Here is a 21400-nt window from a genome sequence, read left to right on the forward strand (position 1 = left end):
AAAGCCATGAAATTCTGATCAGGGTCTGCTGGAGAATGTCAAACTATATCTCTAACACCAACAATCCTTCTTATGCACCGTAGTGTGGCAATAATGAATGCTAAATTAAGAAAAAAAGGTCAGCCTAATTTCCCTGTTGTGCAGACACTAATGGTGTTTAGTGTTTGCTTGTTGATTACATTGAGAATGAATGTTGTCCACATGGTCCTTACATTGAATTAGTATAAAACAGTGGTAGATAAATGTTTTGATCTTTTAATTGAAGCCACTACATTTGGTAATTCTAAATGTAAAAGCTCATGAGGTCATACTGAAAATAAAGGCCCCAAAGTAGAAACTGCAACAAAAGTAAATACACCTGTGATCACTGACACAAAAGTGAACATATGAGATTTCCAATCAGCCTGATTTTGTGAATATAATTACAAAATGACCAGTGAAATTTGTTAGTTTTGGATCCACATAGAAATAAAATGCCAGATGAACTGAAAAAAAATCTGATAATGAGACTTCACTAAGATGGAAAAGAACAGATTGGAAGATGGAACAACTGGAAATCTATCAAACCACAGTTGCAGCAGCAATAGGAGGTAAAGAATGAGCCGTAGTACCACTAATCACAGCCATACTTGGAAAATGACAACCTGAAAAATATTGTACTTTCACAGTCGAGCTCAGAAAAACCGTAAGGTAGGGGTTTCAGACTTGGCTCAGAGGTTACCGTGTAAGATGTCAACATCTATGGACAGCAGCCAGGGGGAAAAAAAACAACAAAAACTTGCTTGTCCTTTAGTATAAAGCTGTGAGATTGAGCTTTGCTAAAAGATGGATGGATGGATGGATGGATGGATGGATGGATATTTTATTAATCTCGAGGGTAATTCAAATATTCAGCAGCTTAAATACAACAACATAAAATAACAAAAAGGTAACTACTGAAGAGGCCACCACTCGCATCGGTGCAGGAAGAAAATGAAGAAAATGCATGGAAAAAAAGCTTAATGAAGATTAGGAGCACTTTTTTTTTTTTGTTCAAATCAGACCAAGAAAATTAGTTGGACTCTGATGAGGCCCAGCAAGTTCACCGTGAGGACAACCACAGTGAATGCAAAGTCCTGACAGTGAAGCACGGAGGTGGAAGTGTGCTTTTCTTCTGAACAAAGTTCTGCCATCTAAGTCCAGAATGTATGAGTGTAAAAGCTGTTGGGGACATGAAATTTATAGATGCAACCAAGAATGTTTGTCAGTTTTATCGACAGAAAACAAATTTTCCAGCATGATAAGCAATGGAAGCATCCTGTCAACATCTCACTAAAAACCCTTTCAACAAACACTTTAAAAATAAAAATAAAAATGTAGGAGGTGTTGCCAGGCTGTCAGTTAAATCCTCGTTGATTCAACGGATGTTTACTAAATTCTTTTAATTGTCGCTGTTGACGTTAGATATCTCTACCAACTGAGCAAAGATTTCATGGAAAAACACTGTTCAGATGAAATAAAATGTTTTGACAATTTTCACATTTGCATGTCAGGAAAGTGTTTGGTGGGAAGTCATGCAGCTGAGGATTTAATTACATAGATGACTAGATGTCATGTTTAGTGTTATGTTTTAGACAGAGACGTTCTTTGAGCAGAATGGCCTTTTTTCACATCTGCCACAGTTTAGTTTTCTTTATAGCATTATATATTTACTTTATGTCAATAATGCTGTTATTTACCATCCATAACTGCATTGTAACCCTGAATGCCGTCTGGCCCAAACACAAGCCAAGAGGAAATTCTGCCAGCGTATTTATTACACTTTGTCCTTCTACTCCACTACATTTCAGAGGGGAACACACACTTTCTGCTCCACCACATTAATCTGCCAGCTTTAGTTGCTTTAAGGTTGGAGACTTTACATAATGGATAATGCAACAAGCTTTTTAAAATACAACACAATGTTCAAGATGAAACAACCTTTTTTTGGCTTCTGGCAAAAAGCAGTGTGTGGTTGGGTTCACATTTCGGATGTCTGAATTGTTAACAGCTCCACCGAACAGTGATTTTTCATTCTAAGCTTCTCACGCAGTTGTTTTGTTTCAACAAAATGTTCAAATAATTCAATATATAAGCACATCTGAAAACTGATGTGTTTTCGTCCTTCCTCCTCCATCGATCATGTGATGAGTCCTCAGATTTATCTGCGTAGTAAACTGTACATATAGTAATTTAAACTATCTTCATCTGCAGCAGCTACAACAGTAACAAGCTGCACTAAAGCTTCTCTATTAATAACAGTGATGTCATACATAATAATATATCAGACAGAAGGACCAAACCAGAATTTCTACTTTAACACTTTCACTATATATTTCTGCTAATATTTATGTACTTAATTGTGTTTTTCAGGCAGGAATTTTACCTGAAATGTTGTATTTTTATTTATATTAATTTAATAACTGGATAATTCTAGCCTAGCCGCGCTAGACAACCCACGGCAACGAATTTAATTCTCTGCCAGGGTGGGTCTAGTTACCCTCCATAAGGCTCGAGGCTGGATTCTCCTAAAACTGGCCGGACCAATCACCATGAAGTGTAGAGTCAGAAGGCGGGCGTAACTAAGTGACGACAGAGGCGTGACGATTCTGACAGAAACAACCGGCGCACAATAAACAGTTATCTTTCGACTCGGCTTTGGCCACAGCCCTTAAAGATTTGAAGCTAAAATTCAACTTGAAAGATAAACAAAGGACGGCACTGAAGTGTTTCATTGAGAAGAAAGACGTATTTGGACTTATGCCGACGGGATATGGCAAATCCTTAATATACCAGTTGTCTCCGCTGGTTGGGAAGCTAATGGGACTTAGCCACAATCCACCGGCGCTCCAGGAACTCCGTCAGCCTATTCGTTGCGCTGATTGATTGTATACCTACCCAATTGCTTCAGAGTGATTTGAAAGACAACCTTTTAGCCCGTCTCCCTCCCTGTCGAGCGGCCCTAGACCCTTGTGCCTTCAGAACATTGGTCTAGCGTGGCTAGGCTAGGATAATTCCAGAATTGGAAGACATTTGGCCTCAAAATGTTTTGAAAAATAAACTTTCTCTTTTGCAATTTTCTGCTCCATATTCATCAATAATAGGTAATAAACTATCAAAGGCTTGATTGGCTTAGCTTTCACATCAATGGCACCATTTTTATTCCATCTTTTATTTGTTGTTTGCCAGCCCTACTCTGATCACAGTGTGCTGTGGAACATTCAGAAATTGGGAATGAGCTGATCAGACCTTCTTGTTTGCTATACTCAACGTTACAGTGATGCGCAAGATTTAATATGTTGATATTTACCGGCTAATTTTAGTCATGGCAATTTTGATACCTTTATATGGGCTTTTTTCCCCATATAACTGTAGACAACATCAGGCCACTGTTCTGCTGGAATCAACATGTTTCTTATGGTGATGAATCATTGCCAGATGCAGACATAAAACACATTGCTTTTCCACATTTACTTAACAAATTAGGAAAACTACTCCAGGTCAGATGTGAAACATGGTATATATATTTGTAAATATTTGTAATGTAGACTTCTGCAGGAGTCCATGCTTGTTCTGGATCTGATTCTGGTTCTGGTTGATCTCTCAAGTCTGTTAAAAGTCAACAGCTCTACTCATGGAATCCGATACACAACCAATTCAAGATAGGAGCATTAAAAAGACAAAGGGAAAAGAAGTGCTGCGGCAATGCACTGTATGAGAATAATAAGGTGCTTGTTGAGCGTTACAACGTGTAAACTCTCTGGTGAACCCCCAAACTAAATGATGCACCTGTAAATCAGCATCATACAGGCTTCTTAGCCTGTTATTTTTTCCTTCTCCAACAGGCTTCACACCATTAGTGACCCATGACGGAGTTTATTAATAAGCAATGAAATCCAGGAAAATGTTTTTTTCTGAGATGTTTTGTTCACAACTTCACTACACAAGCACACCTTGATACTAGTACAATAGACACAAATTATATCTTGTGTTGCTTATGATGGACAAAAACAATATGTTGTAAGCTCACAAAAGGTTTCATGATGAAAAAAATCATTGTTGCAATGCATCTGTTGTGCTATGGGTCAAAATGAACTGTAAATACTACGAAAAACAGGAGCAAACTCAATATAACTTCCCAAAACTGCACTTTATTTTGGCCAGTTGAACAAGACTGGTTTGACAGTAATTCATATTGTCAAATGTGAGCTGGGTCTTGGATCTATTTTCTGTTATTTTCTTTTGAAACAGGCCTTAAAAAAAATGAACAAAAAATTATAAAGTATGAAATGAAGCCTAATGGTATGTTTTACACATCCAAACTTCCGAAAGTGCCAGTTTGACCCAAATCCAAATGGAAGACTGTGGAAGTAAAACCAGACTGTGACGCTGGTGGTGAATTTTCAGATGTCTTAAAATGCGAGGCTCTTAAAAGCAATCTTTTTGATTTTTACTGTCATGGTTTGACAGTTTTTCATTGTAAATTTTGCGCTAAAAGGATGTCTTTCTCGAGGATTTACTTATCCGTCAATGCATGCTGTCAAAATTTGCACTGCAGCACATTGATTAATTCTTCTCTGCAGATATCCACGATGAGAATGGGTTGAAGCCGGTCATGGTTTACATCCACGGAGGCTCCTACATGGAGGGAACCGGCAACATGATCGACGGCAGCATCCTGGCAAGCTACGGCAACGTCATCGTCATCACAATCAACTACCGGCTTGGAGTTCTGGGTGAGTACAAAGATCTTAGCTTTGAATGTAGCAGAATGTGACTGATTTAATGACTTTGAGGTCAAGCTGGAGCTAACATTGCTGGTGGATGGCGGAATCCTTCTGAAGCTCTTTTTTTTATTACAGTTCATTACATTACAGTTCTTTAATTAAACTGGACTTACAGACTGAATGCTACATGGACTTACAATATTCTAACAGGGCAAACATATGCAGGTTTGCACTCATATTAGATACACTGCCCATCCTAAAAAGTCGCCACTTGGATTTAACTAAGCAATTAGGTAGGGGCCTTTCATTGGATAATTACTGCAGTGATATATGTGTTTCAGCTGCAACTAATTTAACGATAGCTGATGCAGTGAGGAGCTTCTTATTTCTGAAACAATCATGCTGGAAGACATATCTTGTGGTCATGGAAATGATGTTAATCTGTCTCAGAAGGGTGAAATTACTGGCTTGCATCCAGCAAAGAAAACAACGAAGGAGATTTCTGAAACTACTAAAATCCAGTTAAGAACCATCCAACACATCATTAAAACCTGAAAGATTCGAGCGAACAATCATCTTCAAGAACAAATGTGGTCGTAACAAACTATAAGAAAACCACTGATCAGCGTGGGTAATCAGGAAAAAAAAGGCTTCAGTTTGCTAGGTAGCATAAAGGTTGGACTCTGGAGCAATGGAAGAAGGTCATGTGGTCTGATGAGTCCAGATTTCCCCTGTTCCAAAGTGATGGGCGCATCAGGATGAGAGGAAAGGCGGATGAAGTGATACACACATCATGGCTCGTGGCTACAAGCCTGTGGGGGTTAGGGTTATGATCTGGGGTTGGTCAGGTTCAGCAACGTTATGTTCTCAAAGAATGAGGTCAGCTGACTACCTGAATATACTGAATGACCAGGTCTTTCCATCAATGGAGTTTTTCTTCCCTGATGGCACAGGCATATTCTGAGATGACAGTGTTCGGATTCAGGGGGCTCACAGTGAGTGAGTGGTTCTGGGAGCATGAGACTTCATTTTCACACATGGATTGTCCTCCACAGAGTCCACACCTCAGTCCCATTGAGAATGTTTGGGAGGTGCTGGAAAAGACTGCGACGCGTTCCGACTCTCCCATCATCAATATAAGATCTTGGTCGAAAATTAATCCAACTCTGGACAGAAATAAATGCTGTGACTTTGCAGAAGCTTATTGAAATGATGCCACGGTGAACATGTGTCATTCTCAGAACTAAAAGCGGTCCAATGAAATATTAGAATGTCCCAATTTTTTTTTTTTTTTTTGACGGGCAGTGTATTTGATGCAGCGCTCTTGATTGCATACATGGCTTCTGGGGTTTTTCCGCCTCCAGCTAACATGCTTTTTGTTTTTCCTACTTTTGATCAGCCACTAATGACGGTGTAGGAGGTATTTTACATTTTCCTGCATTCTTCTCCTCATAACAAAACCGCTGTGTTTCAGTGCCGCCTTAAATGACCCCCACGGCACAAGATAAGCACATGCAAATTAAACAAAGATTTCTTTTTTGCACTTGTAGCTTTTTTCAATTAGTTTAATCATTCTGGAGAATCAAACATCAAGCAGCAAAAAAAAAAATCCTTGGAAAATTGATCCGCTGTGATCTCCACTGTGCATCATATTTTGTTCCCCCTCTGTAAGATGAAAGTAGTTTCTGGCTCACACGGGGATACTTTATCTTGCCTTTGACATAAAAGTTTGGCTTCTGGATGTCTGAGTGGAGGCTGATAGCATCAAATGTTTTTAGGGAAAGAAATTTTAGGCACTCTATATTGAAATCCGTCTACTGTGGCCATTTTCGTTCAGAACATTTCAACGTTGTACCACAGCTGAAAAGCACTTGTGTCTCAGAAAGCCTGTTTCACCAGCAGTTGCCTCGAACTTGGCATGAACCTGTCTTTCTCTTCATAAAAATCTCATATTAATGAACTGCCTCTGAAGCCTAAATGGTGACTGGAAGTGGAGTTCATCCCCCTGGGGCAGATTCACTGAGCCTGAGCCAAGAAGTGCCGTTTTTTTGCATGAATGTAGTCGGATATTTATGAACATAGGCGGCATAAATGGGCAAAGATGCTGCTGAATTCACGAGCGGCTATAAATTACGATCCTGTGCAGGGCTGTTTAAGAAGACCCTGAAAAGTGGTCCCATTTTTTTTTTTGGCACATTTGCAAAGGTAAAATGTGAGAAAATACCTATAAAGCAAAGTCAAAGTCTGCAAACTAGCAGTAAATAAACTACTTAATAGTTTAAAGGCAAAGGTTATAGTTAAGGCACCTACTTTGCAATGGTTAAAAAGCTAAATAGACAAGTTTTTTTTTTTTTTGACCTGGTTTGTGGTACGTAAATTTCTTTGGGTACAAAGTTACTACAGCCAGGAAAGGGCTTTTAGTAATGCTGTTGTAGTTTGGGTCCGAGCACCAAGGGTTCAAAGACCCTATTGGAACCAATGGGTTTATTATTACACTGTCTTCAAAAGACGAATTAAATGCATTTCTGAAGCCCTTTTGGATGTCTCACCATAAAACAGGAAGTGCTGTCTGAAGAGCCTGTACATTCTCCAATCTGCCTGAAACTTTACATGTGTGATCACCGTCCAGCCTTCATCAGATACACTGAAATACACTCTCAGTTGCAGAACCACCTGGTAGACATGCTTTGATTCGCTGACCAGCAAGGATGCAAGGACCTGACCAATGCTGCTTGCAGCTTTAATTAGTTTTTGGTCTTTAAATGTTAAGCAATGCTGCTTTTCTGTTGAATTGTGGCACAAAACATCCTACTGTGAACATCTATTCCCTTGTATCTGGCAAATCAGATTATGTTTGGTGTTGTGATAAGACCCATAATGGTAATGAAGACTGTAATGTTGAACCTTTGAAAAGGCAAAATTTATAGGAGCCAGAAACTGTACAAAAAAAAGGTCAGACAAAATTGTCTGATGTTCAACTTTCCCACATCCCTTGAACATATCAAGCATAGGAGGCGGTTCTGTTGTGATTATTAATCCCAAAATTTAGTAATTTGTATGAAACAGATCCAGTGAAAAATCCTGCACTTCTGAGTGCAACCAGGAAACCAGAACTGACTGCGCTATGAATAAAAAGTATGCGACAAAAAAAAAAGTTGAATATTCGGTTGAACTGCAGGCAGTGTTTACTGAATAGACAGATTGTGAGAAAAATAAGGCATAATTTATCACGAGAGTAAATGCAGCATGGCTCAAAAATGGGTCACAGAGGAGCAAGTTGATAGAAGATCAATTCCACATGGTAAAATATCTTTCTAGAGTTCATGTGCAGAAGTTTAGAAGATAAATACAACCAACTGAATAAAACTGACAAGACTTGGGTAGCAGCAGCTGTGATTATATTTCATATTTTATAAGGCACGTCCTGCTGTATATTTTGTGATTTATCTTGTAATGTTTAGAAGACTTACAGGAGACAGTAAATATCATAGAAAGTGGAGTGGCGTTTATAGGCCTGGATGTTGATGCTGAGCCAACCGTGTATCCGGTCATACAGTCGATCTAAAATGGCTTCATCAAATCAGTTTGGACACCGAAAAATAACTTGAAGCTCATGTGCACTTTTTATTATAGAAACCACACAGTTAAATGCACAGTAATAGAACGATTCTTCACCACTTTAAGTATTAACATCTCAGCCAGCAAGAAGATGCATTTAAATTGGCTTTAAACAAGTGAATGCTGATTGTGCTGAAGCAAGAATTCCAGAATATTTGTCGATCTATGAATTAGTATTGATTATTCTTGAGAAGGTTTTTCTCCAGTTAATTAAAAACCTTAAGAAAAACTAAAGACAGCACGATGTCTCTGTTATTACATTTGTTTAAGCTGCCACAAAGTAACCCCAAACCATGCTACAGACCTCAATCTGTTCCTTTAAACACTGATTTCTGCAGCAACTTCCATTTTAGCACATTTCATGTTTTATGTCTGGAATGGTGCAAACACTGCTGTGTCACATTTTATAGTATGACCATTTATGACCAGAGATGCAATAAAATATACTGTATAAAGCCAGATAAATGTAATCCTTGACATGTTTGATAAAGAGTGACTAAAAATGAATTAATTTATCACTTCATCCTTAAACTGGTGCTACTTAATTCGGCTTTTTTTCTTCACATTTCTGGCACTGCATCTAAAGTACATTAAGCGACAGACATATGCTGCTCTGTAGAGTTTACAGTTGATGATTAATCTGTTGTTTATTTTCTGGATAAAGAAAGTAGCTATTTCCTCTAAAATGTTAACAAATGATTAAAAACATCAATGAGAGTTTCCCAAATGCCTTGTTTTGTCCAATTTTTAAATCGCTTTGTCACAAAGGAAACGAAAACGAAATGAAAGCAATGAATATTCACAATTAAGAAGCTCAAGTCTGAGAATTATGAGTGTTTTTTCTGAAAAATTACTCAAACAGGATCAAATAACAGCGCTCGATTTAAGGCCGAGAGGTCCGGTCGCCCAAATGACATTTTTTGGGCCACCAACATACATCAATTTAGACATTTTTAGGAGCCAAAATCAACTTTTAGTGGCCAAAAAAATTAATCCTACTTTTTTTTGTTTGTTTGTTTTTTTTTTTTGGGGGGGGGGGGGGGGGGGAATCCAGTTCCTCCTCCACGTCAACTTGTTAGCTGGAGCCGCCGAGCTATCACTGGTCGCTGGGCAAAGTGTGCCTTAAAACCCCCCACGGCCGTGAAAAGTCACCCACGAATGAGCAGCGCATTGTCCGGAGCTCCTAGCGGGCGACTGGGACGTTGACAGCCGGAACAGGTGCGGTTTGTCCCGGGCAGATGAGCGGCGAGGAGCGGCAGGTGTTAGCCGAGCAGCTAGCGGGGGACAGCTAGCCAGCCGGGGAGTCTGAGCAGTCTGTGTGGGAGAGCAGCCGGTGGACCCGCCGAGTTAAAAATGACAGCTCCGGTGGCTTGGTGCTTTCCGTTCGCGGTGCTCAGGCTCAGTTGGTGCTGTCCTCCGGATGCCGCCACCACATTCTGGGCTGGTTCTGGATCCGACGGAGTCTCGCGATGTTAACGACGTTAACATCAGTGACAATAAAGTGTTTAAATTTGAAATTAAATCGGCGGAAATCCGCGGATCCGCGGAAAATTGCCATTCCTGAAACTTGGATTTGGAGGTCAGTAGCCCAAATCAAAATATTTGGGCCCCTAACCAGTGTGTTTTTTTTGTCATTTTTGGTCACCAAAATCGGTTTTTAGTCACAAATGGCGACCTGGCGACCGTCTAAATCGAGCGCTGAAATAATCATATGATTGCTGCAACTGTAGCTAATTCCAGTTGTTCCAATTGTAGTTTATTCCAGTGGAATAATGACACAATTTCAACAACAGTTATACACTGTTAAAAAAAGAAAACAAAGTTATTTTCATGGTAACATTTCTGCAGTTGCAGTTGCCAGAACAGTACTTTGAAATTACAGTAAAATATTTACTTCATTTATGGTAAAGAAATGTATTGATACTGTTGACTTTAAGATATTAAAAAAGTGTTACATTCCATATTTTACTGTAAAAAAAAAAAAAGGTTTTAACCTCTAAGAAAACTGTTTTACTTGAAAATTTCTATGAAGATACCTATAAAATAAAGTTTATGTGACCTGTTATAATATTACAGCATTTTCCATGACCAGCACAACAGTTAATGTAGTTAACATTTAACACATGTAGTTTTAGCATGACATATGCAAAAGTTGTGGTTATGGCTGTTGCAAATATGAAAGCATATGTCCATTATTAACTCAAGGTACAACTATATTTTTCACAGCATGTTTCCGGTATCAGCACAGCAGTACATACATTTAACTGTGAAAATTTGTATTTTCTTTTGGAGAACTAAATGCAAAAAAACAACTGATTTTTTGTCATTGAAAAAACTGTGCAAGAATAGGGAAATATATTTTTTCAAAGGGAAAACAAAACTAAAAAAATACTTTTTTTTCCCTGAATAACTTATTTATTTCATTGATTTTTTTGTTATATAAACTGTATCAGACTGTTTTAGAATAGACAGATTTTTAGTGTCATGGTTTGACGGTTTTTACAGTGAACACAGATTCTGGCATTAGATGTAAATTTCGCCTCATGTCCATCGTTTGCAGCTGTAAATCGGACGTGTCTGCCGTGTGCTTTTTCTGCTTCCATGTGCTTCATTGTCTACTGAAGTGAAGCCACACCAGATCTCTATGCACATGCTGCCGCCGTCTCTCTGCTCTGCTGTGCTCTGCTTACCATTTGTTATAAGGCCGAGCTGTCTGCACCAGTCACTATATTTAGTTGCCTGAGAGCCGGGGGGAAAAGGTGTTCTGGAAAAGTGTGCACTGCGGAGAGGAAAAGAGTGATGAGCCAAGAGTGAGAGAGAATGCAGATGAGAATACAGATAAAGACAAGAGAGCAAGGAGAAGGGGAAATAAAAGGAAAACCAGACCGGCAATGTAGACATGGGGACGTTATTGGGTTGCGGAGTTTGACGTGGAAAAAAAACACATCCGTCCCCAAATTGCAACATATATGCAGCTCTAACAGAAAACTCTGTTCCAGCTCCAGTAATTGACACACTGTAGTTGCACCCAGTGAGCTCATATTAGATTCTTTTGTCGTGCTCATCTCAGGGGAAGTCATCTGTGGCAGAAAAGTAAGAAAATTTAAGACAAAACTTAACAGCATTGCGCGGCGCAGGTCATTCTGGTCCTTTTGTTCGTATCGGGTATGCTATAGAGTGGTGTTGTGAGAAAACTGAGATTGTCAGACATCCTGTGTCTTCACTGCAATTTTATCGATTTTATATAAGAGGAGTTCTTGTTTCTGTCTTTGTAAGGTGTGACAATGCCAGCTAATGACAGATTTGCCTCTTTTTGTCCTCATTTCTGTGAACCACTTGTGCCCCGAGAATGGCCGTCAACAGGAACTCCACAGCACAACAACAGGCCTTGATTATCTTGACAACATGCTGGAGAGGTGCTGCTTCATGTGGACCTCATTGACTTGCTGCACTTAGGCTGAATTACCTTGCCGACATAAATCCGTCAATTTGCATCGCGATCTGAAGAAGGCAGATTTTTAAATAGACCTGAGCAGATGGGTTTGGCGGAGATCAACAGGGATCTTAACGTAATAGGTCATTTAACGGCCACAAATACATGTCACATCCTATACTGTGAAAGTCTGACAAAGCCTGGTGGTGAGCTTTTAAAATGAAAGCACAGTTTAACACACACTGCTGTGGAAATGTGTCCATTAGCTGCTGAAATTGATATGTCTGTGAGATGAAAACAAGAGAAAAGTGGCATGGGAGTGAAAACCAGTTGGTGATTGGTACTGAGCTAGTCACAGCCAGGCACTGAAGAACAAAGATTTCTCTAAAGTTTCCTACACTGTCATATGTTCAGCTGTTAGCTTTGCTTTGAGGGACAAAAATTGTCTACAGTGGCTATAATATAAGCCCACCGACTCAATACAAAGATGCACAATGATCACATGCAGGTTGGGGGTGACAACATCATTTTAATCAGTTAAAACATTTTTAAATGTTAAGGCACACATATCAGATAATGTGCAGTACATTAGCTGTAGTACCACCTTGAGGAATATCTTACCATTTAATGAGATGGAAGGCAGGAGTTTGCATTTAATCCAGTCGGAAACAAAGGAGGCGGTTGCTTGGACGACGGGTCATTCAGTGTTGGCAAATAGAGAGCAATGGGCACCATGATGAACACTTATGTGTTGGTTAATGTGCTCCAATCAGGTTTTAAGCATTCAAGATAAACCAAACTCTGCTATGGCAGTGATCATATAGCCAAGTTGCTGATGAAACCATCTAAAGCAGGGGTCACCAACTATATTTGCCAGAGGGCCAGAATTTTACCGGACAGTCACTTTGGGGGCCGGACCCTCAAACAAAAATTAAACAAAAATCGAATTTTGGCATAACATTATTATTTGATGTCTATTTTTTATATTTTTTCCATTTCATTACAAAACTGAAGGCATTTTTAGCCTTTATGAGTCAGTGCTCCTATCACCTGTACCACAGTCAACCACTAGGAGTGATAGAGATATTTTGCCTCATCTCAAGTCAACTTTATTCACAGAGCACTTGAAAAAGAAACACCGCAGAAGTGACAGGAAAAGGCCTCTTAACACGGGTAAAATGGCACTCTCTAAGGCCACGAAACGAAAAGTTGATGTGGAAAACAGATCCTTCAATAATGACTGGACTGACTGCTTTAATAGTGTGGACCACATGATATTTTCTCTTTGATCCTCACAATTTTGGAATCCAGTCGCGGGCCGGATTGGACGGTTTGGCGGGCCAGATTCGGCCCGCGGGCCGCCAGTTGATGATCACTGATCTAAAGCTTGCATCCCATGTCCAATGATTTAAATAGCTCAAATTTCATACAGAACATGATCCACTGGACCTCATTTAGTTTTTAGCAAATAACTGAATATTGATTGATCAAGCTGCCAACAATTGGTTGAGAAAATAGTTTCAAATTTGCAGTCTTATTCTCCGTGCACAGCAGCATTTAGCCCACGATTTGTGGGGCAAATCCCGCAAATTGTTGTTGACAGCAACAACGCTACAAGAATATAAACATACAACCAACTGCACACATGTAGAGAGTTAGCGCCATCAAGTCCATTCCAGCAGCTGTGAAAGTGGAATAATAACAAGGTCGTGTCTACAGATACGGACCCGTAGCCTGTGGCCTACGGATACAGCACTTTCCATTTGCCAGACAGATACGGACCCGTACGCGAGTCTCGCGGGTCAAGAAGCTGCTAACCACTGCAAACTCTTGAAAGGTAAGCAAAGGTTAAGGTTAGGGTCAGGTTTAGGGTCCGTACCTGTAGTACCAATGCTACGGGTCCGTACCTCTAGCGTCTACCGGGAGTCACGTGAATGGAAAGTGCCGTATCCGTAGGCCACAGGCTACGGGTACGGGTCCGTACCTCTAGCAACTACCTAATAACAATGGAGGTAAACTGTTCAACCAAGAACTGAACTGATGAGATCTGGGCACACAGTGACATTGCTACAACAAAGTCTAATAAGTCAAGATGCTCAAGTTGAGAGAAGGAAAATTAATTGGGATATAAACTGAAACTGAAATGAGGCTAGTTCCCCACTTAAACATCGAGTTGCAAAAAAACCCAAAGTTCTTCCACACGAGAGGGTGAGAGTTGCCCCATGAAAGAACAAGCATCTCGCTAATATATTCTGAACACATTCATTCATCCTGCAATGACAATTTATGACAAAAGAACATCCAATGAGAGGAAAATGAGGATGGATGGATTTGACAGAGTGAGAATGGCCTGCTAAATGCCCATAAACACAGCGGTCCCCTCATCACTGAATTCCTGGGTGTTGCACTTCGGATGATTCAAGCTGATACCTCCAGCTGCTGTTGGGGAGGTGCTAATGTGCGACGCCGGCCAGCACAGTAAGTGTGCGAACAGCGTGACATTGGGGCTGAAGCTAGACACTTTGTGTGAAGGGACAGTGCGCTCTGCAGGCTGAGCTGCCTCCAATAGTGCTCGTGCCGACAGCCTGATTGAGAGGAGTGTGAAAAGTCATCAGACACTCGTCAGCCTTCACCGTATTAACCTCACACACCCTGCTGGACAGCTGTCGGTGGCTGTATCACTTACACTGTTTCTCTCAGCTCACATTCCTCTGGTCGAGTGAAAGGTACAACAGCAGCACATGGACAAAATGATACAGCGGTGAAAGAGCCGACCAAACTTGCTTTCTCTTCCTTGTTATTTGCAGAACAGTGTGCACCAGCTCTCTGTGGCAAACATTAAGCTGCAACTGGAGACTGTCCTGCATGACTCAGCTCAGACTGTAAAGAATAAGTCTGGCACCAAGCAAGGGTTTGTTATTTACTCAACCGATGGCAAGATGGATGTGTGAGTTGCTGGTGTTTTTAATAAGGCGGGGATGAATTACTTACAAGTTGCATTTTATTCAAGGTTAGTGAGAATTTGTTTTCAAAGTTGGAGCTTCTCCCTGGTAGCCCCCAAACATCTATTACAAGCTTAATTAAAAAACATAACCTTCAGTAAAAATGAAGTGATTACACCCCCCAAAACTCATCATGGTAACGTATTTCTTTTCATCTCCATGAAAATAAACTGTTCATGCCTTGAAATAGCTTAAATGTAATTGTATACCAATGTTTCTTTTAGATTGTGCAGATCTAGAGTCATCTTTTCTCTACTGCAGAAAAACAGTGATACATAACAATATACGCATGATAAAGCTCCAGCCTGCAGTTTGACAGGATCAGTTCCTTAATGTTGTCCTAAGGAAAGCTGGGACCAATTGCAATTAAAAAAAAAAAAATAGCGGTATCTTCTTTTTTCTCAGCCCAACATTTTGTTTACATCAGCTGCCACGTGTCAGAATTGGAGAGCAGAGCACAACTTGCATCAGGATGCTTTATTTAAAACATTTCAGCCGTCTCCGGAGGGCATTAAGTGTCATAGATGTCTCTGTCATGGTTCCCATTGCTAGCCAAACTACCACTTCTTTTGTCTTCTTGTAGAGGAGATGCAAGAATGTATTTTTTTCATTAAGAGAAGAAGATTTTTCAGTTGTCAAGTGAGCATACTTCATTCAATTGAATACCTTTAATAGATTTATAGTGTGGATTATCGGGGAAAACAGTTTTCAGATTTCAGACTCTGACTTCAATCAAATTCAAGGCAAAGAAAATTCACTGCATCTCTATCGAAAAGGTTAAAATTGTTGATTTTATTCAGAAGGTGCCTATTGCTAGCCAAACTCCCGCGTCTTCTTTTAGAGCAAATACAGATTATTTTTCATGCATCGCAGAGCTCTTCAGTCGTCAAGCATATACCCTGGATTCAATTACCTTTAACAGACTTGAAGTATTATCTATGAAAACAGCATTCAGATTTCATACTCCGAATTTAATCAAATTCAAGACAAACAAAACTTGCTACGTCTCCATCGAAAAGGTTAAAAAAAAAACAGTAGATTTAAATCAGAAAGGGTCTTAAATTAATGTGATTTTATTAGCTAAACCCCAGATAGGGATCAGAATGAGAACCTTGGCAATCTAATGCTAAGTGCATCCTTTCCAACAGCCTCTCTGCAACTTGTGTGTTGCACAATATTAAACCTTTAATGCAGAGGTCTTTGTCAGTGTCTCCCTAAATCTCAGTAGTTCAGGTTGGGGTTTGCACACTTTGGAGGCAAGAAGGACAACATTACAGGAGGACAGCTATTGAGCAGCATCAGAAACAGGCCCCATTCATCTGCAGGATGGCCCACAGGTTGCATCTTGCAGAGGTTCATCAGCGTGTAAAGTTTCTGGTTCCAGCTTTGGGGTGCTGGAGGTGCCAGGCTGAGGTCTCTTGGATAACGGCAAGTGCCATTTGGCATCAGGAAGTTGTCATCGAAGCCAGAGTGACAGTCCTTACTCTGCTCTGGTGTCTGTCAGATGCACATGGCCCTCTCCATTTTCTGTCCTTCTAGCCCCCCACTTTCCATTGTGGCCGGACGTGAGGTGACTAATGATGGGGATGTGTTGCTGCATTACTCTCTGTTTGCTACAAACCAATGAGAGGGGAAAAAAAGATTAAACTCAGCTTACCCACATTTTGCTCACATAATTGATTCGTGTGAGTGGTGTTTTGAAACAGAACTAGCATTTTATTCATCTTAACATCATTCATACATCATTCGAACATAACAACATGCACAGTTTAAAAGAACGCATGAAGTAGCACACAGCTTTGGAAATAATTATTAGACCACTTTGATTGCTGTTTTCTGCTTCTTTTTCTGTAGTTCTTGCTGTGTTTTCTCCTTAAGGTTCTAATAGATGTTGTTTGTTGATTTCAAGACAGTTAGCAATGGCTCTCTTGCTGTTTCCCTTATTGTTAAGCATAATAAGATGGCTGTCTTCTTGTCATCACACAATTCTTTTCTTTTCGGTATTGCACAAAAACATTCTTGGCCTTTTAGTGTCACTTTTGAATTTTTTTACAGTTTCAGTACATCATATTTTTTAAACATAACCTCGTATCTACATAACCTCGAGATGACAAAATTCAAACAAAATTAGCGATGTTTGACGAAATGTTTGGTTTCCAAAGACAGAGACATGACACAAACACAAAAAAACACATCAAACAGTCCTTGTTCTGTCTTAAAACCACAGATTCACGTGTTCCTCAGATATGAAAAATAATACAGAAGTGCCTTAAACTTGTATTTTTTCTAACAGCCAGCAGGAGGTGACTGCTCTGGTTGCAACAAGACATAAAATTCTTTAGAAGTCTATGAGAAAATGACATTACTTCTGACTTAATCTGTTACTCAAGTAAACATTTTCCCAATAACTTTGTGCTCTCGATTGATTCAGGTAGAAATTTCCACTGGGTATTGAACCAAAGTCTTTTTCTAAAGATCTGAAATAATGGCTACTTCTCAACCTTAGAACTTTGGTACATCTTCTAAAATAGGATGTTGTATCATTTGGTAGCTTTCTTTTTGACAAATCATATTTTCTGCATCACTTTCAGGCTGTCAAAGCATGATAGGAAAAATGTGAGATCTCTCTTGTGACACTGACGCTGTACATTGCTTACTTTCGATGAGTCAATGACCCTGAGAGGGAAATCTCTCACAAATGAGACAGATGTGAAGAGAGGATGTCAAAACGGCTGCTCACCAGTCAGCCGGAAGTACCTGGGCTCTCAATTACCTGTGGGATTATTAAATAAAAACAGACACTTTCAAGAAAGCACATGCATCTTCTCCGTAACCTTGTCCTTCAAAATGATTGATAGATATCAGAGTTATTCATAAGACGACACTGGAGATGGGAAGGACGGAAGATACTACAATATAATACAATAACTTTATTAATCTACGAAGGGAATTTCAATACTGACGGTAAAACTAAGACAAAAATGACATTACATCACATTCATTGCAATTACCCATGATTCTGAAGGAGCTCTATTCATATGTTATGGAAATTGTGCAATAACAGCAAACATACATGGGAAATATTGAAGATTTTCTTATAACAGCACGTCAGGATTTGCTGCATGTTGATTTGAGCAATATAATTTAAAAATTTTGATGCCTTCAGAGGGCTTGAAGACTCCACGCCTCGGTGGTTTGGCAGCATTCAAAGTCTGAACAGTATATTAGGCAGGAATAATGTGTCGGCGATGTGCAGAATAATAGTTCAAGTAGAAAAGAGTCGACACAGTGCACCGGCTTACTAATCAATAGTCCTTTCAACAACTGGAATTAGCCAACATAAAGTGGTGATATCAGAGTAAATAAGGTTGCAAAAGCAACCCCTTTGGGTGAGCAGAATCAATGGAATGTGTGAATTTGGTGTTTATGTTATATGAGGCAGAATGTGGTCTTCCTGCTTTCAGAGGTGATATTGTTTTGTTTTATAATGACTGGAAGGAAGATTTTTACACAGCATCACATGATGGCTTGTGTGAAACTTGAAGGACTTCATTTGTTGCAGTGAAGCCACAGAGATTTTTTTTAGCAGGCACCAGTCTTGAGAGTACAGTGACTCGTTATTAAACACTTTATCAATCAGAGACAGATATTTTTCTCAGGAGTTGATGGAGATTCAACTATATAATGGACTTATAGCATATGTGTCAGGTGTTTCTGGAGCCACATTGGAACCAAACCCACTACAAACTTTCGACTTTTTCGGGGAACAGCCTTACATTTTTCATTATCTCATCCGCCATAATTGACATGGGTTTAATCTCCGTGTCGTACAAAGGTCAGTCTCTGACATTTTTTCATCCATCCATTCATCCATTTTCTTTTGCTCATCTGGGGTTGGTTTGCAATTTCAGCAAGCTAAGCAAGGCCTTCCATTGGTCCACCATTTTTAAGCTCCTCCTCGGAAATTCCAAGGCGGTCTCAGGCCAGATGAAATCGATAATCCCTCAAGCAAATTCTGGCACTACCCTGTGGTCTCCATCCAATTGGATGTGCCCAGAAAGCCTTTAAAAGACGGTGCCCAGGAGGCATCTTAATGAGATTCAGAGACTCTTCTCCAAGGTCCTTGCCCTATATCTAAGGCTGAGCCCAGCTGTGCTACAGAGGAAGCTCATTTTGGCTTCTTACATCCTCATGATTTGGAACTACACAAAGCTCATGACCATTGATGAGGGTTGGAATTAGCTGCTAAATATAGAGCTTTGCTTTCCAGTTCGGCTTCCTCTTCATGCCAACAGTGCAGTGCAACATCTACATTCCCGCTGACGTCCTTCCAAACCGTCTGTCCATCTCGTGGCATTTTACCCTCACTCATGAACAAGGTCTTGAGATACCTGAACTCCTGCACTTGTGGCAGCAACCCACTAACCCAGAGGGAGCAGATCCACTGGTTTTCTGGCAGAGAACCATAGCTTTAGACTTGGAGGTGCTGCCTCTCATCAAAGCTGCTTCATATGCAGCTAAAGGTCACATCCTGATGAAGCCAACAAAACCACATGATCTGGAAAAAGCAAAAATGCAACTAAGAGGTTGCGAAACCGGACCTCATCCTCCCCCTTGTTCTGAATTGTTTTATTACATATCTTAAGTCAGATATCTCTCAACTGACCTCCATTATCTATGTTGTTATTTTCCTTTCTAATGCTCCCTTGTTTCATTCTGCATTATTCTCTTCTATTTTAGTCTCTTAGTAGCCAGAGGGAAGGCACTCTGCCTCCCAGCCGCCTCCTCGTCCTCCGTCTTTACAACTCTTCCATCTCTGCAAGGACAGCCATGGCTGTGAGGAGGTCATTACCACTCCAAATTTCCTCCCCCCCAGTTCCGGACTAATGACAGCACGTAAGGAGAGAAATATGCCGTCACTGTGGCCATCTCACGACAGTGGTCAGCAGTGGATATCCACTCCGGTCATGAGTCACAAGATGACACGATGTCTTGTGACGTGACACAGAAAGGCAGAGGGCTGCAGCTGCAGTTCACATCCTGCTGCAAGTAGAAAGAGAAAAAGCTCTGCAAAACATGCTTCTTTTGGCCAGTATGCATGACGAGGGTGAGGGGAGGAAGCTGAGCGGAGTCATCTGTCGCTTTGGCAAAACAGTCATTTACATGACAAATGGTGCTCTGTGTGTGTTTTGACAAAGTGTGCCGCTACCATGGTCCTGACTAATCAGCAGCTCTCATTACATCAGCCTTTGATTTCATGTTACAGTGTTTTTGACACTGATTTGGGTTATTGTGTTTGCGAGAAAGATCAACATTTTAGAGAAATACTCTTATTTGCTTTATTTTAGTGTGATGCAAAGATCAGCACTGTGTTCGCGTTGTCTTACGGAGATGGAGTCGCTCAGCAGAAAGACTAGAGGTTAGAAGAAACAACCAGAACTGCTCAAAAATTGAAAAATAACAGCTTTAAACCTCTTGTTGTATTTGATTTGTAAAAACCTGAGTAACTCCAAATAGCCAATGCACAGACCTAAACTTTAAAAAAAAAAGCAGGTTTTGATATTTTTGGATACATCAAATAATAGCTTTTCTTGTTTTCCTGTGTCTTTAAAGAACCAAACCCAACCCTAAACTCGTAACATTTCATAAAAATAACTTTGTTCTGTGGGTCTCATATAAAAATTCTCTAAAGGTAAACCATTTGCTCGAAACAGATTGAGTAAAAATAATTAAACTATGCACTTGTTTGCTGCAACTGACAAGTCTGTCATGATTCACAGCAGTCATAAGGCAAAATATCAGGAACTTCTTGGCTGAAGTAGGTTGAACTGCAGGCTGTGTCTATACAGCAGATGGACATTATATATGTATATATGCATGAGAACAAATTAGAAAGTCTAAAATATCTATTTTATATAATATTTATGCTATATTTTTTGTCAGCATGATCACACTTTTCTGGAGGCTTGGAGGAATGGTTTGATTTTTGTTATAACTGTGTTATGAAGTAGAGGGAATTAAAAAAGTATTGTATATCAAATAAAAGAAAAAAACCAATTCCCTCTACTTCTAGCCATGGCTGTGCTGCTTCCACTGAGATGCAAGATGTTATATTGCATTGAAAAATGAGTGTGTAAAAACCACTGAGAAATTGCTTAAAATGCAGAAATGGGAGTTTCTACGTGGCTTCAATCATCGAGTTATGACTTGAAGAAAGAAAAGTTGCAACCCAGTCGGTTTACTTGATATGACATTTGTTTTTTTTAAGTGAAAATTTTTTCCTCTCGTTTAATTACAGTGTGTTACATTTTACTGCAAAATGTTGCTAAACTTTACCAAAATCACATTTCACATGACAATGAAAATCAACTGACTTTACCCTTTAATTTTATTTAAATCTGGCTCAGTCTTTACGACATGGCCGGCTGATTCCATGAATCTTGTCACAATGAAGTTGACTATCGTGCCTGTAAACAGACTAAAAAGGATCATATCGGGTGCCAAGATCGCTCAGCTGGCTGAGTGGGCGACCCATAAACAGGGGCTATTGTCCCCAATGCAGCGGTCATGGCTGGAATCCAGCCCATGGCCATTTACTGCAT

At 39.9% G+C, this 21400-nt stretch overlaps 1 protein-coding gene across 1 annotated transcript in view; it reads left to right on the plus strand.

The window, feature by feature from the left end:
• Positions 1–21400, plus strand: part of nlgn4xa (neuroligin 4 X-linked a) — a 158714-nt gene that overhangs the window by 61513 nt on the left and 75801 nt on the right. The window contains exon 3 of the mRNA XM_051943089.1: positions 4602–4754. Coding sequence (XP_051799049.1) covers positions 4602–4754 — 153 coding nt within the window. The remainder of the gene's footprint in view (positions 1–4601; positions 4755–21400) is intronic.

The sequence above is a fragment of the Acanthochromis polyacanthus genome, chromosome 22 (assembly GCF_021347895.1).
Source record: "Acanthochromis polyacanthus isolate Apoly-LR-REF ecotype Palm Island chromosome 22, KAUST_Apoly_ChrSc, whole genome shotgun sequence".
NCBI classification, from domain to species: Eukaryota; Metazoa; Chordata; class Actinopteri; family Pomacentridae; genus Acanthochromis; species Acanthochromis polyacanthus.